The 22168-nt window shown below is 26.5% G+C and overlaps 1 protein-coding gene across 2 annotated transcripts in view; it reads right to left on the reverse strand.

Moving 5' to 3' along the window:
* Positions 1 to 182: 182 nt before the first annotated feature.
* LOC107454563 (Ras converting CAAX endopeptidase Sras) overlaps positions 183 to 22168 on the reverse strand; it is a 24386-nt gene continuing 2400 nt past the window's right edge. Inside the window, exons 3-9 of one of the 2 annotated variants that reach the window (XM_016071793.4) lie at positions 18005 to 18085; positions 16213 to 16273; positions 14097 to 14155; positions 11759 to 11867; positions 11610 to 11678; positions 2955 to 3017; positions 183 to 1512 (exon numbers count right to left, since the gene is read on the reverse strand). In XM_016071793.4, coding sequence (XP_015927279.1) covers positions 1304 to 1512; positions 2955 to 3017; positions 11610 to 11678; positions 11759 to 11867; positions 14097 to 14155; positions 16213 to 16273; positions 18005 to 18085 — 651 coding nt within the window. In that variant the 3' untranslated portion in view covers positions 183 to 1303. The remainder of the gene's footprint in view (positions 1513 to 2954; positions 3018 to 11609; positions 11679 to 11758; positions 11868 to 14096; positions 14156 to 16212; positions 16274 to 18004; positions 18086 to 22168) is intronic. The other variant, XM_043047051.2, reaches the window with a different exon arrangement.

The raw sequence follows: 22168 nt of genomic DNA on the forward strand, positions 1-22168 counted from the left end.
AGAGAAGAATGTGGCTTATAGTACTGCTATATAGTAATAACAGATCAGATGTCTATTATACTAAGAAATCAAAATACTATGAAGATTTCCTCAATAAAATTATAATGAAAGGTTCAATTATTTTAGCTAAAATACAATATTTTTTGATGATAGTTATAATATAAAATGATATACACAACACATTTAAGACTGATGAATTTTATTAATAAAACTTAAATCAAAATTCAGTACTATTTCAAATTTTTTTCATTAATCACATCATTAGTTATTATTCTGATTACTTATTCTTCAAAAGTGGCACAAATATTAAAATTAATTTTTGATAATGTGCTGCCATTTTTTCCGAATCAACAAACATGAAGACAGAAGCACTGAAATTATTTTATTGTATTGTGAGGTAGGTACATAGTTAAATAAATTTTAAAGCATTAAAATCTCATAAAAAAATTTTTTTTTTTAAAAAAATATACAGTAGTTTTGAAAGTACAAAAGTGAATTTAAGATTTAAAACAAAAATCTCACAAAAGCCTAGGCTCCACTTTCCAGATGTTTTTGTGTTATTTTAAAAAAGCATGAGTTTTTCAAAATCCGGGATGAACTGATAGTTTGAGAAAATTACAATGACTAACTTAAGTGAAAAGAATAGAGTACTTGATAAGAATAATTTAAATGCTGAAATTATTGTGGGCTTTTATTTTATATGTCTAGAATGCTAACAAGCAAAGATACTTTTCTGTAGTTAATGAGCAATTATTCTGCTGCTTCTTGTAGTGATACACATAATTTTTCAAGTATTTAAAAGGAAACAATTGATATGACACAGATTAAGTCTTATTAAACAACAAAATTTTTTTTTCTCAACGTATTTAATCACCAAAAATAAAAAAGACAATGGAAAGATTAATTTGAATTTAATTTCCATACAAATAAATAAAAGTTTCACTTCAAATCGGAAATTTTTTTGCGAATAAGGGTCCATATTGAATATTTAGTCTCCAATTTTTAAGTATTTGCACATTTATCTGTAATACTTTAGAAAAATAATTTTTACTGTTATATGACAGGCAAACTTTCTGTATATCTTGAAAAGTAAGTATTTATGAAAATATTGCAAAGCAAGTTGTACATATAATGTTAATAAAACAAAATAAAGGGGATTGTATATATATTCAAGACACTATTATTTCAAGTGCAATTTTTTATGCAATAAAAATATATTTAACATTTATTAGAAAACTTTAATAGACATTACAATGAAAATATAAAAAAAACATATAAGCACCTATATTTATAAGCACACTAATCACAACATCACAGGCCAGTATACTGAGTTACCATACAATTCTGGATCAGTTAGAGGCTTCAAAAGAATAATCCAAAGAAATAGACCCACAACAAAACACATCATAATTATGGACTGTTTTGGTTGATCTAATGCAAGGAGTTGGCCAAAATCAGGAAATCCCATGTGGTTGCAAAAGGCATGGGCTACTGAAGGGGCAGCAAAATGTCCTGTAGAAAGACACAATATCTAACTATTACAGTTGAACTATAACATACAATGAGTCTCGTTTACTAATGCATAGAAGCAATTTTATTTTAATATCAACACTGAACTGTTTATTCCAACAGAGCAACCGAAATTTTGATTTAGAAAAAATCTCAAAGAATTTTCCAATGATGTTACTCCACAATAAATGTATAACACCCCTTTGAATGGAGGGAGAGCATAACTCCCTAAATTCTTATCTTAAGACAAGGCCAGTTAACTTTCTTTTCAAAGGATACAATACCCTTCTTGTTTAAAAATGGCATTCACTCTTTTTGCGAAATGTCAGTGTCTTTATTTTCAATTTCAAGGTCTTCGCTGCTTTCTTGATGTATAGTATTTATCGAAAATGGCAGCCAGAACCAGCATATTATTTTTAATGCATTTTCACCTATGGAGTATTATAGATTGCATACATTAATGTAGAAAAAAACGTGCGCTTTTTCCAATTTTTCTGTTAGTTACCAAATTCTTATTAAAGTAAATCATTACTTTATTAAAATGGGTCAAGTTATTTTTAGCTATGAGTAAATATTTAGAGTATTTTTAGGCAACCAGGATATAACAATCTCGTGTTAGAATTTCAATTTTTGTCCGGGTGACTAGGGTCGTTGTGTCGAGCGTCGACAGTACCGTGAAAATGGGGTAAAATATATGATAATTTTTATTTAGCAAAAAATTAGCATTTCTTAATATTTGAATTGAACTGTAAAGCATTTAAAATTAAATATAAGTAGCTAGAATATATATATTAAATATAATGCTCTAGAACAGCAAAATATTATGGAGAGTAAAAAATAACTCTTACATATTTTTTATAAGATACTTTTTTAGCAAACTTTACTGGAGACAATATAAATTTATAAAGACTTGTTGTAAAAAAATAAATAAAAGTATCACGTTTAATGTGTGGTAACACCAGAAGAAATAGTGGTTCAAATTATTTCTTTGAAACACAGAATAATATGCATAATATTCGTATAATTTTACTAATAATAGAAGCCTTTTGCTCAGAAAGAGGAAAAATTTTTAAAATGTGTTTACCAAATGATTTTAATGGGAATGTAAAATAAATAAATAAAAAGATTTTTGGTGACTCAGATTGAAATAATTGGTTTAATTTGACATCCTAAGGGCAATAAAATATTGCACCTATAGGATAGCTAACAGAACATTACGTATCGTAAATTGGGGGTCACACTAAAGACTGCATAGTATCTTTAACCACAGAAAGTTCTAATCTGCTTTCTGTATAGTTCTAGAATCATACTAGATGCTTTCTTTTCATTTGATTAATACAATTGTACCAGGTTATACATTGATGGAAAATAATCTAAGAAACTTTCATTAAAAAAATAAGTATTTTTTATTTTTTAAAAAAAATATGGAATTAAAAGAAACTTACCCGTTCTTAAAAAGAGAAAAGATGAATAAGCACCAAACACTGTAGTATAGGCAAGCTGAAACACTGTAAAAGAATGAAAATCAATAACAAATTATTTGGATACAGTATCACATGAACAAATCATTAGTCAAGGGTGGTCACTCTTATATAAATACGAATGTTTTATGTTATAAATCTTACGAATGCCATAAATTATTAATTTAGTTTGAACCTTAGCAAAAAATTACTATAAAATACGTTTGGAACTTTAACTCAATAAACTGCTTTATAAATAACTATTTTAATAGTTAATATATGAAGAGTTTAATATGTAAATAATTTTTTAATACAAAATAAAAAATATTAATTTTAAAGTGCACACAATATTTTATGAAAATTTCAAGACTAAGTTTTTATCAATCCTTNAGTTCAAGAATTTGACCGTTATCTGATCATTATTGTGTCATCTATTTTAAATATATTATGTATATGCATGAACTTAACATTAACAAAAAAATATTTAAAAACCCTATCTTGAAAAGGATATAAAATCCTGGCTATGGTTTTGGATATAATGTTGAATATTTGGTATTGTAAATTAAAAAGTACTTAATAGTATTGAAAAATTCCATATTTTGATATATCACATATATATATAAATGAATGTCTGTGTATGTATGTATGTCCTTTATAGACTCCTAAACCATCCCACAAAAAGCGATGAAATTTGGCATACAGATAGTTTCAAGCATGAGGAAGGTCACTGTCAACATTAGAACATTCTACGATAATCATTCTAGCAGGGTGACGAAAAACCAAATGGAATTTTCTGATTGGTTAGCACCAGGCCATTATTTTAAATTTAACGCATCAATTTTCACATATTTTAAAGATACATCAGAGATAATTGCTAACTTATAGCTTTGTTTGATCAAAAAATAGTTTATTGCACACATTTAAATATTTAATATTTGCTATGTCTGATGAATTCAATGAACATTACATGGTAGCACGCGTGGTCTACGTCGCAAAATTTACACCTTGTCTGATATCACGGGCTTTTACTTTATTTATATTAACTCTTTTAAACGTGTTTCTAAATAATTACTTATTTAAAATCAACGGTAATGGAATAGAAAAAAAAACTTTATGTATTCAAAAGCAAAAATTAATTGGAAAGTGGTATTAATTCGTTTAAGAGAAACATAAAAAATTGGTGCCAATGAGGCTTAATTACACCAATTATGCTTAATTAATTAAGGTAGTATATGCATATTAAAATAAAAGAAATAAGCAATATACTAGAAAACAAAAGAAATGGAGTGAAGGTATTTAGTAAAGGTATTTATTTGTCTAGAACAACAGTAAGAAATCGTCATACTATCATTGATGGCAATGATGCCTTATTAATGTTGGTAATATGTACTATTAGAAATAAAAAAAGTAACTAAACTCAAAAGCAAAAATAAGTAGAAAAGATACTTATTCGCATTTTGGGTAATCGTAAAAAAATTTTCTGCATATTATTAATGACACTAAAGCTCAATTAATATTGATAATGTGTATTAATTGAAGTAAAATAAAACAAGCTATGTGCTAAAGAGCCAAGCTCATGGAACAAAGCTCATGGAACAAAGATTAATGTGAAATTTGTTTAAGAAAACCGTAAAAAATTCCCATTCACAGATGACACTTAATTAATATGTATCACAGACGGTAATATGTACTACTGGTAATTAGCGAATTGGTTCTGAATTCTACAATGGGTTTTCCGTAGTTTCAGAAAACATTTTTTCCAGTGGTATTAACCCTTCGCTTGCGGCCGGTACAGCATATGTACCGGTAGAAAAACTTCTCTTATTGCGGCACTGGATCAGCAGTTGTACTGGTGGTTCTCTTTCCCCTTTTCTACTAGAACGCCATCGCACCTGTCATTTCTTCAAGAACCCCCTGTAATTTGCTCCTATTGTTGAAAAAAGACTCACTTTCAATTCGATTTGGCTGAAATATTTTTCTTTTTTATTATCAGTTGGCTAGTTTCGAGATATGAGAATTTCTTTCCTTCCCTTTGAAAGTACTAGTTTCATTTCATTCGTGATCTTTTCGAAGTTAAACTTTCAAATATTTTGTAATTAATTATTAAAAGAAATATCAATTTTTACATAGTATGTTTGAGTAAATGAAGTTTAATTATTTTTTGTATTCCAGTTTAATGAAATATATTTTCTATTAAAGTTCATTTATTAGCCATTTTAAAGATTTTTTTCCATTTTGAAGAGCACTTCTAAGTCATTAAAACTCGGACTGTGTTTATTACTGTATGCTACCGAGAAAAAAATTAGGGACCAAGTTCAAGAATTTGACCGTTATCTGATCATTATTGTGTCATCTATTTTAAATATATTATGTATATGCATGAACTTAACATTAACAAAAAAATATTTAAAAACCCTATCTTGAAAAGGATATAAAATCCTGGCTATGGTTTTGGATATAATGTTGAATATTTGGTATTGTAAATTAAAAAGTACTTAATAGTATTGAAAAATTCCATATTTTGATATATCACAATATTTTTTAATATCTTATCTGTTTATTTTAAAAATGTAGTAACATTATTAAAAACATATAAATACACAATTTCAATTTTATGCTTTAAAAATTTTAAGGCCAAAAATAGTTCATGTTAGTTATCTTCTATGCATTTAAATTATGTTTCTATTAAAATAGCACAAAATTATTATGAAAACAAAGTATTGTATATTTTTTTACTTGAGTAATATGCTGTTTCATAGGGTTAAAAGGAAAATCTAATCAAACGTTTGAAACTCTGAATCTAGCGCGCACAAAAAGATGAATGCATGCTTAAATTTCTTCAGTGGTAATTTTATGGAATCTAACTTTTGAAACCGCTAAGAAAATGTTTCAGATTTCTTTCTTTTTTTAAAAAAATGAAAAAAAAAAAACACATTTATATTACTAATTTGTTGCGAAAAAATACTGTTAAAAACTGAAAAGGAAAAAAATGAAATATTTGTGGAAAGATGAGGGAGCATCTATGGAAAGGTTTTCAATTCGTGACCTTGAACAGGAAGTTTAGTCACATTGAAACTATCTCTACTTTTCAAATATTTATATGTGATAAATTACTGAACTATTTTAAAAAGGTATCTTTCTCGTCTCTTGCTTCAAGTTCTCAAGGACAAATTCTTCCTTCAAGTTCCGACGAAGTTTTTCTATTGAGAGTTTTACAGTTTGTCATAATTTAACTTGCTGGCCACAAAATAAATTATTACTCCTTCTCTAAAAGATAAAGGAAAATGATATCATTCCTGCCTCTTTCTCAGGTGTGGTGGCATTTTCTGCTTATTGTTGCATTATCGGCCAGAACGCGTTTTGGGAGGGCTCTTATTATTTATTTTGGTTTCAGTCATTTTTAAAATTCTTAACAATAGTTATTTCATACACCTGAAGAAAGACCACACCATGACTAAAGGAAATGTATGTTTTACAATCATTGTGTCAATAGAACTAGTATAGATGAGTCTTATAACAATTGATGATGATTCCTATAGGCATGGGAATCGTGAAATACTTCTCAGTGTCATGACTATGTGAAATAACTCAGGGGATACTTTTTTTGAACAAAACCTTTCCAACTTCTAAAAAAAATTAAAATAAATAAGAAATTAGGAAGAATATTCCTTCTTGTATTAGAAAAAAAAAAAAGGAATAAGGAAAGTGTAAAGAAAACCAATCAATCTAAAATTGCACTGATAACTACTATTATTTCGTATTATTATTTTATATTTATTACTTTATAAAATTAACTAATATTTCAAAATTAGATAATATCTTTATTCTTTCAATATGGGGCTCAAATATAAAGTAAATAGAAACGTGGCAAATTTTTTATTGCTTAATATTTTTGCTGTAAAAAAGATAAACAATGGAGTTTTTTTATTCTTTGAACTTATTTCAAACATATTCTTTAATATTTTCAGTGCCTTTATAATTATTTTTCATATTTCTAATAAGGTTTCCATAAAATATTCTTGTAAAATCTTGATGAATTTCTATTGAATATTTGTGTAACATTTATGTTTTCAAAGCAGAAATGAAGGCAAAACGTTCTCAGAAAATTTTTAATTAAAGAATATTTATATTATAATATTGTTCGAATGTTATAGACGCTACTCTAAGGGAGGAAAAAACTAACAAGTTAAGTGAATAAAAAACGTTTAACAAAACAAAATCTACATTTGCTATTTTTTTTAGCAGACAAAAATACCTACAAAAATGTATAAGAGATACAAAGTTCATCGTTTAAAATTTTAATAATTTGCTTTTCAAAATTGTAAAAACTAATTAGTGTGCTTAAGATTTTAGGATAAGAATTGAACTTCAAATAATACTTCATTTATTCGAAAAAATTAAAAGAGATTTGTTTATAATAGTTTATTAACAATCTTTCAGATGCAATAAAATATACATTTTATATTAAACTAGCAAAATATTTAAATAATTTTTAAATGAATGCTTTCTTTGCATTAGAAAAAACATCACTTTATTAAGTAAAATTAATTAAAAGCTATATTTTAATTTCTTCTTATAATGTGTTAAATGTCACAAATAAAAAAGCCAAAGTATGCATAACTATGCCAAAACGTTTACAATAACGATGTACATAACAACCCTACTACTTTTGCCTCCTAGAAAAATGACACACAAATTACAACAAACGTTTCCTATTCATAGCTGGTTAAAGTAGTTACCTCCCACTGACTGAGTAGGGGAAGAATTTCTGCAAAAAAGCGCCGTAACGAGAGGAGAATTTTTTCACCTGACTAGCCGCAACTAAAAGGTTAATATTTTAAAGAATTGGAAATAAAAGAAATTTTTTCCACCACTACTTATAAATATTTTAACAGCAAATTAAAAGTCAGATAGAGAAATGGTCAGGCTCCAAAATCCTTATAAAGTTCGAATATATATATTTTTAAAAAAAATTCGGATTTAGTTGGCTGCCACTTACAAATACATATAAAGTCAAATGTTGAAGGGTTATGTAATAAGTACAAAATATACTTATATAGGTATAAAATATTACATTGATATATTTGGTGATTTTCAAAACTGCATCAAGCAGTTTTAATACCTATACTTTGGAAATAAGTGTTTTACGGCCCCTCGAAAGGGGAATTTTAACTATCATGAATCGGACTTGAGCGATAGCATCACACCATGAGATGTTAAATACATTTTATCTTTATTCAATGGTATGAATTACAAACATAGGGTTCCCACTCAATTTTTTTAAAAAAATTCAAGGACTTTTCAATGACTTTCAAGGACCTAAAAACAAATTTTTTAAGGACCTATTCAATATTACAATTATATGCTAAATTACATGTCAACTAGATTTTAAACATAAAATCTATTGTAGAACAATATTTTACAGAGAACTAACTAAGACTTACCAAGCTTTATTTTCTCTAAAATACATCCATAAAATGCGAAGCGTGATTTTTAAATCGCATTTACACGAATCTAGATATACTATATGTAAATAAAAATTATAAGAAAGGTGAAGTCTCAAAGATTATGTAAATCACGTATCACAATGTGCGATTTGTAAATTGAATTGCAGTGTATGTTTCTTAAATCGAAACAATATGAATAGCAAATTATACAAAACACACGAACTAACAAGACGTAAATCACAATATGTGATACATAAATCACTTCAATTTTAATTTCTGTTGCAAGATTAGCTTATAGTTTTCATGTGAATTGTGATCATTTTGATGGAAACTGCAATTCGTGATTCGAAAGCTGCTCAATATAGAACAGTTATGTGTGATTTTTAAATCGTTTTGATGAGAATTGCGAGTGGTAACTCTTAAATATCTCTTGTGAATCGCAATGCGTGATTTGTAAACTACTAGAATGAGAATTGTGAGGCATGATTCTGAAATTACTTAAATACGTATCACGTTACATAATTCAGAAATAACTTTAATTGAAATCATAATGTGTGAATCCTATGTGAATATGAATTCTTATAAGTAATTTGAAAATCAATTTAAAGTAATATTCGATATGTGAGTCATTAATCACTTTTATTTAAATCACAATTTGTAGAACATTTTATATGAGTTCCGATCTGTAAATTAAGAATCAGTTTAATGTGAATCACAATGTTTATTCATTATCAATAAAATCTGTAGAGCTAAATTTTCTTTATTAGTAGTAAAAACTAAATGTAAAAATTTGATTATAAATGATAAAAAATTAATTATCCTTCATACGTAAATGAAAAGAACAAATAAGATAACAATATTAACCTTTCGTAATAATGAAGTTAACACATTGAACATATTTCTAAATTGATTAAAGACTATATATCATTCGAAAAATATGACTACAAAACCTAAAATTTGCTCGAAATTTCAGCTTTCAAAATATCAGAGAGATGAACAATAGGCTGGCGTGAAAAAAATAGGAGAGAAAAGTTTTGCATCTTCTTTAACCCCTTTTCACTTCAAGCATTAAAAATTGCCTCTATCAGAATTTCTATAATTTTCCTTTGAATTTATTTATTATTTTTTTACTGCTTTTTTGTAAGAAAGATTAGTACTATTTTAATTCCAAAAAAATCAAGTACCCTATGACAGAATTCAAGGACTTTTCAGGGCCCTGATTTTTTTAAACAAAATTCAAGGACATTCAAGGTTTTTTAAGTACCGTGAGAACCCTGAAATAACGAGTTTTGTTTACTTCAATAACATAAAGTCACCGAAGATAACATATAACATTCAGACGTGCCAACCTAGCAAAATTAACATTCAGGAGTTTCCCTAACAAGAATTCAGGAGATTTCAGGAGGGGTAAAAAAAGGTGCATGGTATGCAACATTTGGCACTTCTAAGGAATTTTAAGTAAAAAATTTATTAAATATAAGAATGCAAGAAATTTTACACACTAATAGAGCAATAATTGTTTAAAAATATTAAATGGAAATAAAATAATTAAACACAGATTTAGCAACACAAAACTATATTAGGTAGATACTCTTTAAATAAATACCATTTCCTTAATAAAACATTATTCAAAAACCCNGTTGCAGACTTAGCTCTCCGCAATTAAGTCTTGCTAAAGTCATTGGTACATGATTTGTTGAAATTGATCCATACTTCCGTTTCGACTTAAGACATCCTTGAAATTTTTTTTTTTTAAATATACGAAGACTAAACGAATAATTGATATCACGTTGCTAGTTTACGAGCTTGTTGCCAACCGTGGAAAAATACGCATTAAAAACTATAAAAACAGCAAGATACAATATCAATTCCAACTATCGAGAGTACGAGTTTCCCCACTCCTGAACGGACGTCACTCGATAACGACATGTGACGTCATTGCATTCAACTCCACACGAAAGAAGAGGAAGATTTCACCCGCCCCCTGTGTAAGGGGGCGGGTGAAATAGGAGTGTTTTTAGAGGTAACGTTGAAGAGGGGGGGAAAATTAAGCATGTTCAGCTACACTTCAGGCAGATGGTAGTTTGATAAGAGGGGATGGAATTCAAGCTGAAAGAAAAACTTACCTTCGCACTCGCGGGAAAATTAGGTAATTTTGAGTTTGGCCGTCGATCGCAGTAAAATTCGGGAGTTTTTCAAATCAATTCCGGAGGGCGGGAGAATAACTCAAAATTCGGGAGACTCCCGCAAAATGCGGGAGAGTTGGCACGTCTGAACATTAAATAAAAAAATTGAAATTATTTTAGCTATATTAATTGAAGAACTTAGTGGAAGAAACAGGTTAGTGACATTTTCAGAAATAGAAAAAAAGTAGAATCTGAACTATTTTATTACCAATTTATTAGAAAGCGGGACAAATATTTCTTTGTTTTCATTTGTTTACCACGACCTAATTTGAAATAAAAATCATGCAAGCATATTGAAAACTGATGTAATTAGTTATGTTAAAATTTATGTGAAAGTAAAAACAGTTCTGTTACATTAAACATACCCGTATTTATTCAACCACTTTCTTTTTATTCTCATTAATTCCCCTAAAAATATCACTTATCTGGTTTGTCCAAGTTCTTTAATTGTGCCCGTATATGATTTTAAGTTTCATTTCATGATTTCCTGGTGTTTCTCAATACTGATTTTCCATTTATTTTTAAATACTCCAGTGCGAAGAGCGGGTATTCAGCTAGTAGAGTTGCCACTCAAATCTGGAAAAAAATTCCCTGTGTTTTCCTGTACATATTATACACAATATATTAAGAGGAAACAACAATTACTGTGCTCTTGTGTAAGCTATATAGGGCTAATTATATTTATTAGTTTTAATCGGAGGGAAAATAGCTGAACATACTTAATTAATGCTATAGTAAGTGGAATAGTTCAGTATAGCTGAAATATCATGGCTAAATATCCCACAGATTACGCTTTGAGTGGGCACCATTTTTCAAAAGACAAAAATAAGAAACAAAATTCCCTGTATTTTCCCAGTTTGTGAAGAAAAAATCAAAATTTCCTGCATTTTCCTTGTTATTTTAGGTGATTTTTAAATTCCCTGCATTTTCCAGGTTTTCCCTATGGAATGGCAACCCTGTAGTACTCTATAAATAAAACAAATAGGACAAGAAAAAAAAATGCTTACAGGATTGTAGAATGGCTACTTTAGGTCTTGCTCCACGAGCTAATTTTTCATTCAGAAGATGCAGATGAGCTTGAAATAATTTAAATGAAAACAGCTGATTAAAGAAATGCGATTTCTAAGAGAAATTAATGTTATAAATTATAGTTTACCTATGCCAAAAAATAATGGACATAAAATCACAGAAGTCTTATTTCCAAAACATGGCACTAATATTGGCAACATACAAGCTCTGAAAGTGAATTCTTCAAAAATAGGAGCCTAATAATAAAAGTAATTAAAACATTAATGGATCAAAATACCATTTCACATTTAGGCAAAATGTATTTAAATAAATAATGAAATGAAAATTATTTTTACATGCATATTTAATTTATCCACACAACACATAATGAATTTTCTAATTAAACTGCTCCAAGTAATGAAGGAAGGAAGTATCATTCCTTTTAATAAAGTAATAAAAACTATTTTTGTTTAAGTTAAAAAATATATAATTTCTTTTTTAAAATGAGGGAATCATTTAAACAATTAGGAGAGCAGCACTTAATAGAAGCAGTCAAAATAAACATTTAAAGGGTAACATTATTCCTTTCAAGCTTTTAACTGCTTCAAAAATGCAAAAAGTCAACATATTTTTTTATTCCATTAATAAATACAAGGAATTAAAACAAAACATAATACACAAGTTTAAAGTTGTTATTTTAATTTTTTTCACTTGTAGAAAACATTTAATTCTGTTAGTTTACTAACCCGAATTTTCTCGGCAAATGATAAATATAAATAATCTATTAGTCTTTGTATGATAGTTTTTAAAACAAAGTACAACACAAAGTGATACTTTCCGAACGGCGGTGAAGTGACATACCATTTTTTTAAACTCTTTTTTTTTCTTTGTAAATTCAGCAACTATCGTATATACAATAGCACAAAATACGTGTGCAGTCCCACAAGCTCCCAAAATAATACTTGGCCAATCACAGCAGATATTTTTTTTCTTCTTCCGGCCGAGTAAAAACGTGATAAAACAAAACATACTGACAAATTCTGCTACACCAGAGTTTTCACGGGATAATAATCATTTGCAATATATACATACCTGAGTCAACTGGGGATAACCAGGGAAGCAGTTAAAAGGACATAGGTGGTTAAAAAAACTGAGACAAATACAACAAAAACAAACCTTGAACTAAATACAGACACAATTAAAGCTTTATTTTCAGTCCTTGCAGGTATTTTAAGTGGTGAACCTTTGATCAAATAGATATATATCAATGAGAAAGACCAGTTTCTTGCAGGGTTTTTGACTTGAAAAAAAAAAAAAAAACTACACAAGTTTATGCTAAAATGTTTTAACCAAAAATTAACCAATTTAATTGTTTTAATCAAATGTTAACCATGACCAAAAACAGCCCTTGTTTTTCAATTGTTATTTCTTATTTGATTTTAAATATATATGACCTTCCCTACAAAATTTAGTACTTTAATACTAAGCAATAGAAAACTATCTCAATATAGATTAATTATGTTGAAGTGAATGATACAAATGTTGATTCTAGAATTTTCTAAGTGACATTAGTTCTATAGATACACACTTTTATAGAACAAATCAAATAACAATGAATATCATTAATTAAACAGTCAGAATATCATTTCATTAAATATCAATATCATTAAAATTTCCTTAATTTTTCAGTATAAAGTTTACCTTCATATGGTATACTGGCTTTATTTTAACAAGAAAATGAAACTATCACTTAAAGGTAATATAATTTATCTAAATATAAATAGATTTCTCTGAAACCATTTAAACAGTTCATAATGATAATATGTTTTGTTTTGATTTACCCAATAATATGCTTTGATCTATGGTTAAAGAATCTTTTATTAACATCTATAGGAAAAAATAGTACTAAACTAAAGCTAATTTTTTTATACAGATAATTCATTATATTGCAATAAAAGTTTTCTTTTAAAATAACTTTTGAAATAAAAATTTAAATTTTCATTAAGACTTAAAAAACCAAAAAAGTTTAATTCCAAGCAATATCTTAAAAAATGCCTCGAAAAAATAAATAAAATAAAAAATAACCCTACTGGAATTTATCTTGGATGGTTATGCAGACATTTTTTTGAAAAAAAAGAAAAAAAAAAAGAAGCCTGGGTTTATTTTAAACCCCTGAGTTCTAACCAATTTAATGTGATACATGTGTGACTTCTTCCTTTTTAGATCTGTGTATAAGACATATGATTTAGCAGAATTGTATGAAAAGACAATCTCACATAGTATAGCAAAAGTAATCAAATTTTTCTGTTTTGTTGCTGCATTTCAGAATTGTATGAAAAGAATAGGATTTAGCGGAATTGTATGAAAAGACAATCTCACATAGTATAGTAGCAGTAATTAAATTTTTCTGTATTTAAAGCAAGCATTTCAGTTCACAAATCCTATTAATTGTCAAAAACACACATAATTTGATATCTAATACTTACTATCACATGATTTCTTAACCATATAACATTAGTTAAGCAATGTATCCAAACTTTAAAATCTACATAAGAAAAATGATACTTAGATGAACATTAATACAGCATTGACAATAATAACAAAAGCAGACATATAAAACAAACTAAAATGATATTCATTGGATGTGGACCTATTCTATTTTGATGCAGTTTTGTCTTAGCAAGTTTAAAAAGATTATTTATAAAATGTTTGCTACTTATATCAATAAAACCTTTTCAAATAGTGTAATAGTGGAGAAAATAGTGTGCGAAAAATTAAATGTTTCAATACACCAAGCAGTTTGTGAGAATAGAGACATTTTAAACTTATAATTTACTCAATCAGAATTTCAATGTTATAAACAAAAATGTCAAGTTTGAAATTCAGTAAGGATTATTCAAAGTGAAAATCAGTAACATATGAATGATTTTTGTTTCAGAGTTGTATGGATACAAATTGTGTACAGCTTATATTTAGAGACTTTAAATAAGATGCATGTTGGTTTGTAATTAATATATTTCTGTAACTATTATTTATAAAGTACATTTCTAAACATAAAAAGTACACAGGATGGCTACAGAAACTGTGGAAAAAATTTCCCAGACTAAGCTTGCAACATTTCTCTGATTTTAAGGTACTATATATAAATTTTCTTGCATTCTATAAGTTTTTTTTATGGTTCATAGTTTAGTAGGAACTGTTTCTTTGATTCAATTTTATTTTAATTGTATTTCAGTGATATAACTTATTTTTTGTTATGCTCAGCTGCTTACTGTTTGTGTTTCCCCCCCCCTACTTTTTACAGCTTAAAAGGTGATTTTTTGTAATGTTTAACATTCATGTACTTTTAATAATTCACTAAATATGAATATCACTAAAAAATGAAGCATACTTCTGATTAAATATTAAATCATATTTTGTACTGAAACTACATTGTTTTAATCTAAGCTAATGTTAAATCTGTAAATTTTCATTTAATTAAAATATTAGGTGCACCTTTACATTTTTCAAATGCGTACATGCATATACACATACATCATTGCTGATTTAGATTATTTAAATTACTTATTTAAATAAACTTTTTATTATATTGTGTGTACATAAAATAAATTACCATGAGTTTTTTCTTTATATTTTAATTTTATTTTTAAAAATGCTTTTCGATAAAAAGGAAATATTTTTCGTTAAAGGGAAAAGGTATTAGCTATGCATTTTTAGATTTTGTATGATTACTAATACAAGTATTTATATTTATGAAATTCTATTACAAGATAAAATGAAATACTTTCTCACACAAAATTTCTGCACGCGTTGATTAACTCTCGAAATTAGTTCCAACCCTTTTGTCCTTATTTTGGTGAAATTTGTTTAAAAATGTTTAGTTGTTATAGAACTCGATATAGATTCATTTTACAGGGATGAATTTGGTAAAATAACTGAAATTAGAAATCCAAAAATGTTATAAGCAAAAACACTTTTTAAGTAATTGAAAAAATACCTGAAAATTGAGCAGGAAAAAGTGTAAGTAGGAAGCATTCATCCACAGAATGTTATCAACATTTTAATAAAAATGTTGATGCAAGATTTTATTTATTTATTTAAATTGTGTAAATATGAATCTCAATGTGTGATTTTTAAATCACGTGAATACTAATCTCGACATATATTTTAAAATCACATGAATATCAACCTTGATGCTAGATTTTAAAATTGTGTGAAATCTTGACATTTACTATTAAAATTTTGTGAATGTGCATCTCGATATTTGACTTTAAAATCGTGTTTATATAAATCTCGAATCTTGATTTTAAATCTCATGAATATAATTTTAAATTGCGTTTTCATTTCTAGGAAAAAGCACCTAATTCGAAAATGACAAACTTTCTTTAAAGAAACATAACAAGAATAAGTACACTGATTAAAAGTTTGTCTTCTGTATATATATAAAAAAAAATTATTATAGAAGAAATTCTGAAATACTGCCTAAGAAAATAGAGCAAAACTATGACACTCATCACTAGCAGTTTAACAATGATGTCAATTATTTGCAATGACATTTGATAAGGCAAAAGAAATTTTAAGAAAAATACAGAGAATTTTTACCAAAAAATGTATTATATTGACCATCGTTATAATGCAAAGATAATGGGCCCAAAAAAAGAACCTGCAATAACACCAAAATGTAAGTAAGTAACACTTCTTTTTTTTATTTTTATATAAAAATAGTAAAAAATATGCAAACATATAAATAAAAAATAACACAAAAAATATAAATATCTATAAGGTACATTCTGGGATCAAATAGTTTTAATTAATACCATATTTTGAATTCAATATTCCAAATGTCTTTTATTCTTGTGAAACACTAATTTTAATCTAAAATATTTTTTCCCCATACTTAGGTTTAACTGTTATAGTATGATTAAGAGATGCAATACCAATATATTTTTGTTAAAATTTGATATAATTTCCAAAATAATGATAATAAACTTTACAACTGCACTAAATAGTACAACTCACTTAAAATTAAGGTAACACTTAAAATAAATTATAACACCAATTTATTTTTAGAGGATAAAATATGCTAAACATTAAAAAAAAGAAAAAAAAAAGTGCTAAATTATAAGTTATTGTAAGATCAAATTTTTTTTTCTTTTTGTAAAATTTTACAATCATGAAATGAGAAAATCATAATAGAAATTATATTTGATCCATAAATTATATAAAACCAAATTCTAAGATTTTGACTCACAGTAAAATTTTACAGTAATTAATTCAATATTCCTTCAATGACTATCAGATTATACAGTGTTAAATTTAGCTTCCAAACAAAATAGTAAACTTTTTATTTAATAAGTACTAATTAATATTTAATATGTGCTAACCATTACTATTCTATTTAAGACTAAGTTGATTATTAGATAAATGAGGCCTACTAAGATTCATTGAGAGAGGATTACAAGGATTTAAATTCAAAATATGTACACCAGAGTTCTCCCTAGGAATAAAAAAAGGCTGGGTGCTTCTGCACAGAAAAGGGCACTAAAAGGAACTAAAAAAATTTTTTTTTGATAAATAACTTAAAAGACTTTTTTTTATAATTTATACTGAAAATTATGAGAAGATAAACATTTAAAGGTGCTTTAAAAAAAAAAGTACGTATTTAAAAAAATAATTTCAAAATAACTTAAAAAATTTATTAATACCGGGTTGCCACTCAAATCTGGAAAAAAAATTCCCTGTACATATTATACAAAGAGGAAACACAACAATTACTGTGCACTTGTGTGACCTATATTAGTCTAGCTGTACTAGTTTTAATTGCTGTAAAAAGGAAAAACTTAAAACAAATAATGCTACAGTAAATGAAATAGCTTAGTATAGCAGAAATATCATCCTTAAATATTGCTTAGATTGCGCTTTGAGTGAACACCACTTTTTAAATAAGAAATGAAATTCCCTGTATTTTCCCAGTTTGTAAGGAAAAACTCAAAATTCCCTGCATTATCCCTGTTATTTTAGGTGATTTTTAAATTCCCTGTATTTTACAGGTTTTCCCTGTGGAGTGGTAGCCCTGTAATATGTAGAAACTTATTAAAATGTAACCAGTTGAGAATAATCCTAACAAAGTAAATATTTGTAATAGTAATCAGAATTAAACCTATAAACACAGATAATTTTTGTGTGAAATTATTATTTTAACAGTTAGTAATAAGTTTTTTTTAAAAAAAGGAATATGAATAAAAAGGCATTGTTCCTAAGGGCTGGTGACTTATTTTTACAAAAAGCGAAAAGAGGGGATCAAAAGGAAGAGGAGGCCACCCTTCCAAAAACGCTTAAGGAGAACACTGCTATTAAAATAATAGCAATAATAAATTTCTAAATATAATCTTACCATAGTTAGAAACAAAGGTATTATTATAGCTTGAAGTAAGCCTGATGCTTGGATACCCACAAGTGACCAGTAACTGACATCCTGCAAAATGAAATAAAAAAGTTATGATGTAAAAAAAAAAGTGTATAAAGCACAAATAAAAGTTTTAAAATTAACATATTATAGATTCAGTCCCATAAACAAGAACTTTCCTCAGCTTCTTAACACTAAATGATAGTAGAGAAGCAGAGACAAACATGTGCATATGGTTTAACCAATAGGGTAACAGGAACAAATTTGAATAAGATAATAAAAGATAGGAGATAAAAACCAAGTGAGGAAGTTCAGTGAGAACTCCAGAGTGGAAAAGATTAAATTAGAATAAATTTTCAACTATTGGGATATAAGAAATAACAATAAAATATGGAATGATTCTCAAAAATTAAGTTTGGTAGATGAAGAGAGTAATTTTAATTAGCAGAAGAAAACCTAAAGCTGCAATTAGAATTCCAACTATGTAGGGAAATAGCAAACCTTTTAATGTCCTGATTTTTGACACATCTTTTGCGATTTTTTACGCCAAAGTTTAAGGTTATATTTAGTTTGTCAGATTTAGGCAAGATCATATTGACTCGAAAATCGATAAATACTCCAGTTATTAATAGCAGCAAAAGGGTTCTTTAGGTTGGTGAAATTTAGTTTGTTTAAAGAGCAGAAATTTTAAGCGTTTTTATTAAAGACATTTTTCATTCACAGTCTCACCAATTTGTTAAAAATAATAAAAAGAAAACCCTAAATGCAATAATAATGGACATTCTGTTCAATTTTTAAGCATATCAAATAATAATTTGAAGTTAATGGGCCGATAAAAATCAAATGAAACTAGAGATAATTAAAAGACAAAAGCATTTTACTCTGAAATTAATTTTTAATAATTTTTCATGAATTTTCTGTCCCTTGCAACTTTGCCAGCTATGTCACTACTTTCAAGCAGTGTTTATATTTAAAAATTCACCAAAGATTTATGAAATGTAATCAGGAGATTGATACTAACTCTGTTTCGAGTTGGCAAAAAATCTTGATTTTGATTAATCAGATTTTGTTTGTTTGTTTTACTTTTATCAATTACGACTCAGATACAATGTATTAACGAAGCTTAGTATTATTTAATAACAATGTAACTAAAATAATTAGAATTTTTAACCAAAGAGGTTAATTAAAGTTAAATTCGTAAAACAAGTGATTTAAGTAGAGGTTAAGTATAATAATTATTATCTAATAATTAAAATATAAAATCATAATTATTTTGATTAACACTCTAGTGTATTTGTAAAATTATCAAATGAAGAATAAATTAATTTCAATTAGAAAATTTAAAAAAAATCTACTGTTCTCATCACAAAAATCAATGACAAAACAAGCCTTTCCTAAACCACACATTTAATCAGTTTTAAAAGTTACGGTATAAAAATAAACATAAAACTAAATGGGTATAATTGAAATGTGTTTATTAAACAGCTAACTATTTTACATATAGCTAAAGGAAAATTAAAATATTATATTTAAAAGCTTTGTATTTCTTTCATCATTTAGTATTTCGCTCTCTTTTTTAAATTTTTTTTATTTTGAACATTAACTAACAATTTACATATATATCAATATCATCAAACATACAATAAAATCATGTATAATAGATTATAAATATAATCTTAATAGCATATTTATAATTTATCTTAAATAATATTTTTGACTTATATCAATGATTTCTAAAAAAAAAAAAAAAAAAAAAAAAAAAAAAAAAAAAAAAAAAAAAAAAAAAAAAAAAAAAAAAAANTCCATAAAAATTTAGTTGTATTACCACACATATAACTTTCTAATTTGACTTAAAATAATCATAGACTTAGTAATTAACACAAATTTCTTTAAAATGGGCTATAAGTAATGCTTCAGTTCTCAGTTGATAAGTTAAAAAATTTGTTTTATCTAATCCAGAGAAAAAATATATCTGAAATACACTTAAACAAAACTATTTACTAAGTAAGGAAGAAAAAAAGTTTAACACCAATATGACATTGAGATACTATTGGAATGAATAACTTTTCATGGTTATATTTTTATATTTAACTCCTTGTTTTCAAAATAGAACATATAACGTCATTGCCGAGTGGAAGGATTAAAACAGGTCTTAGGCAGGGAAGGAGGGTGCAAAATTTATTTATTAATTATTAAACAGAGCAGTCATGAAAGTGTACACGAAAAGTAACGCTCCTCGGTTATATGTTAGGGAAAATCTTACAAAGTAAAATCCCTAAATGTGTCTATTTAGGGAAATCCTAGAAATTACTATTGGATTACGAAATAGGCCGAGTGATTCCCACGAAGATTAAAGGAAAAAATGCCCTGCTTTTAATTAATGAACAGTTGAGTCAAAAATAGATTTAAGGACAGGGTGTGAATTTATAAGTGTGAGAAAGCATTTCGATTAGATTAATAAAATAAAAGAAAAGGATATTCAGAAAAGAACTAACATAAAAAGATTAATTGAAGCTTTTTATGTTACATACATATATAAGAGTTCTTCCTAGGAATAAAAAAGGATAGGGTGCATCTAACAGAAAAGGGCACTTTGAGTTTTGAAAGAGCACTTATCAGCACTTAAAGTTAATCAAAATGAGTAAGATTATATAATAACTAAGTTTGACCCATAAATTTTTTAATTAACAACTTATACTATTTTATGTGTATATTTCACAAAGTAATTCTCATTCACAATCAAAACAACAGAAAAATTGGAAGCTTTTGAAAAAAAAAATTAATGCAAGCTACAAGACAATCCCTGTATAAATTTTCTTCAGAAAAAGCAAACTTAAAAAAAAAAAAAAAAAAAAAAAAGATTAATTGATAAATATTTTGAAAGCTTTTTTTATATTTTTAACTGAAAATCATGAGAAAATAAACATTCAATTGTGCATTTTTAAATGAAAGGTATTAAAAAAAATAATGGTAAAATTTAAAATAACTGAAAAATTTATTAATAAACCCCTCTAAATGAACTAATAAAAATTTAACCAATTGAGAATAATCAATCCTAACAAAGTAAATATTAGTAACAATAATCAGAATTAATCAATTTATTTATTTATCCTGAATTATTAATGAAATTTAATTGAAATAATTAATCTTTCCAGAGTGTAATTAGTATCTAAACAGAGAATTATCGATATTATTTTTTAAATAGAACATATAAACTGAAACTAATAAGTACACATAATTTATCTAGATATATATGAGTACATATTTATATTTATTTAGGAAAATAAGACATGATATATTGAAAAACAAAACATTATAATAGGTCAAATAAATTTTTATATTTCATATCAAAGTAAAACGAGAAAATTTCTTATTTTTAAAGAGTAAATATGAAGAGAAATTTTAGACTTTTTTTGTACTAGATAAAATTTTATATGTTTAAATTTAGGCTAATACTTATTGCTCAACAATTGTACTGCCCATTCTTAGATTTTAGTTACTTCCTGCTTTTTACAGTTTTTTATGCGGTTTCCATCCACCGCACAAAAATTAATGATATTTTATTCTATTATCATAAATTTTAATCACATTTTCTTACATTATAAAGTTAGTGCTATAAAACATTTTTTATGTAATAAGAGTTTCAAATATTTTGTCCTCATTTATTTTAATAATATATTCTATTTTATTTATATTTTAAAAATATAACTGATCATAAACTTTTTCTTTTAATTAAAAAAGAAAGAAAAGATTTTTAATAATATCGTAGCAGCTAATTCTGTAATAACTCTCAAACCTACATAAGCCATTAAGCTCAATCTGGCAGAATGGTCAGTTATAATTCATTTGTTAACAGAAAAGCCTCCCTCCAGAGAAGCTTGACCAAAGGATAATGCGAAGACTACCTTTGTTATGTATGTGTTTATATTGCACTCTCATCTTTGAGACTGAAACCACTGTTCCATTATTATAAATCAATAGTTTTCAATTTTTCCAATTCAAATTTTCAGTTTTAACAGAACATCTTCATCATGTATGCAAATTGGTAAAGTAGTTTTCTACTATTGGGTTACTGTAAAATTATTGAATATGTGCAATTAATTGAGGAAATGGAGAAAAATATAAGATATTTTTTTTAATACAAAAAAAAAA

This window comes from Parasteatoda tepidariorum, chromosome 2 (assembly GCF_043381705.1).
Source record: "Parasteatoda tepidariorum isolate YZ-2023 chromosome 2, CAS_Ptep_4.0, whole genome shotgun sequence".
Classification (NCBI taxonomy): Eukaryota; Metazoa; Arthropoda; class Arachnida; order Araneae; family Theridiidae; genus Parasteatoda; species Parasteatoda tepidariorum.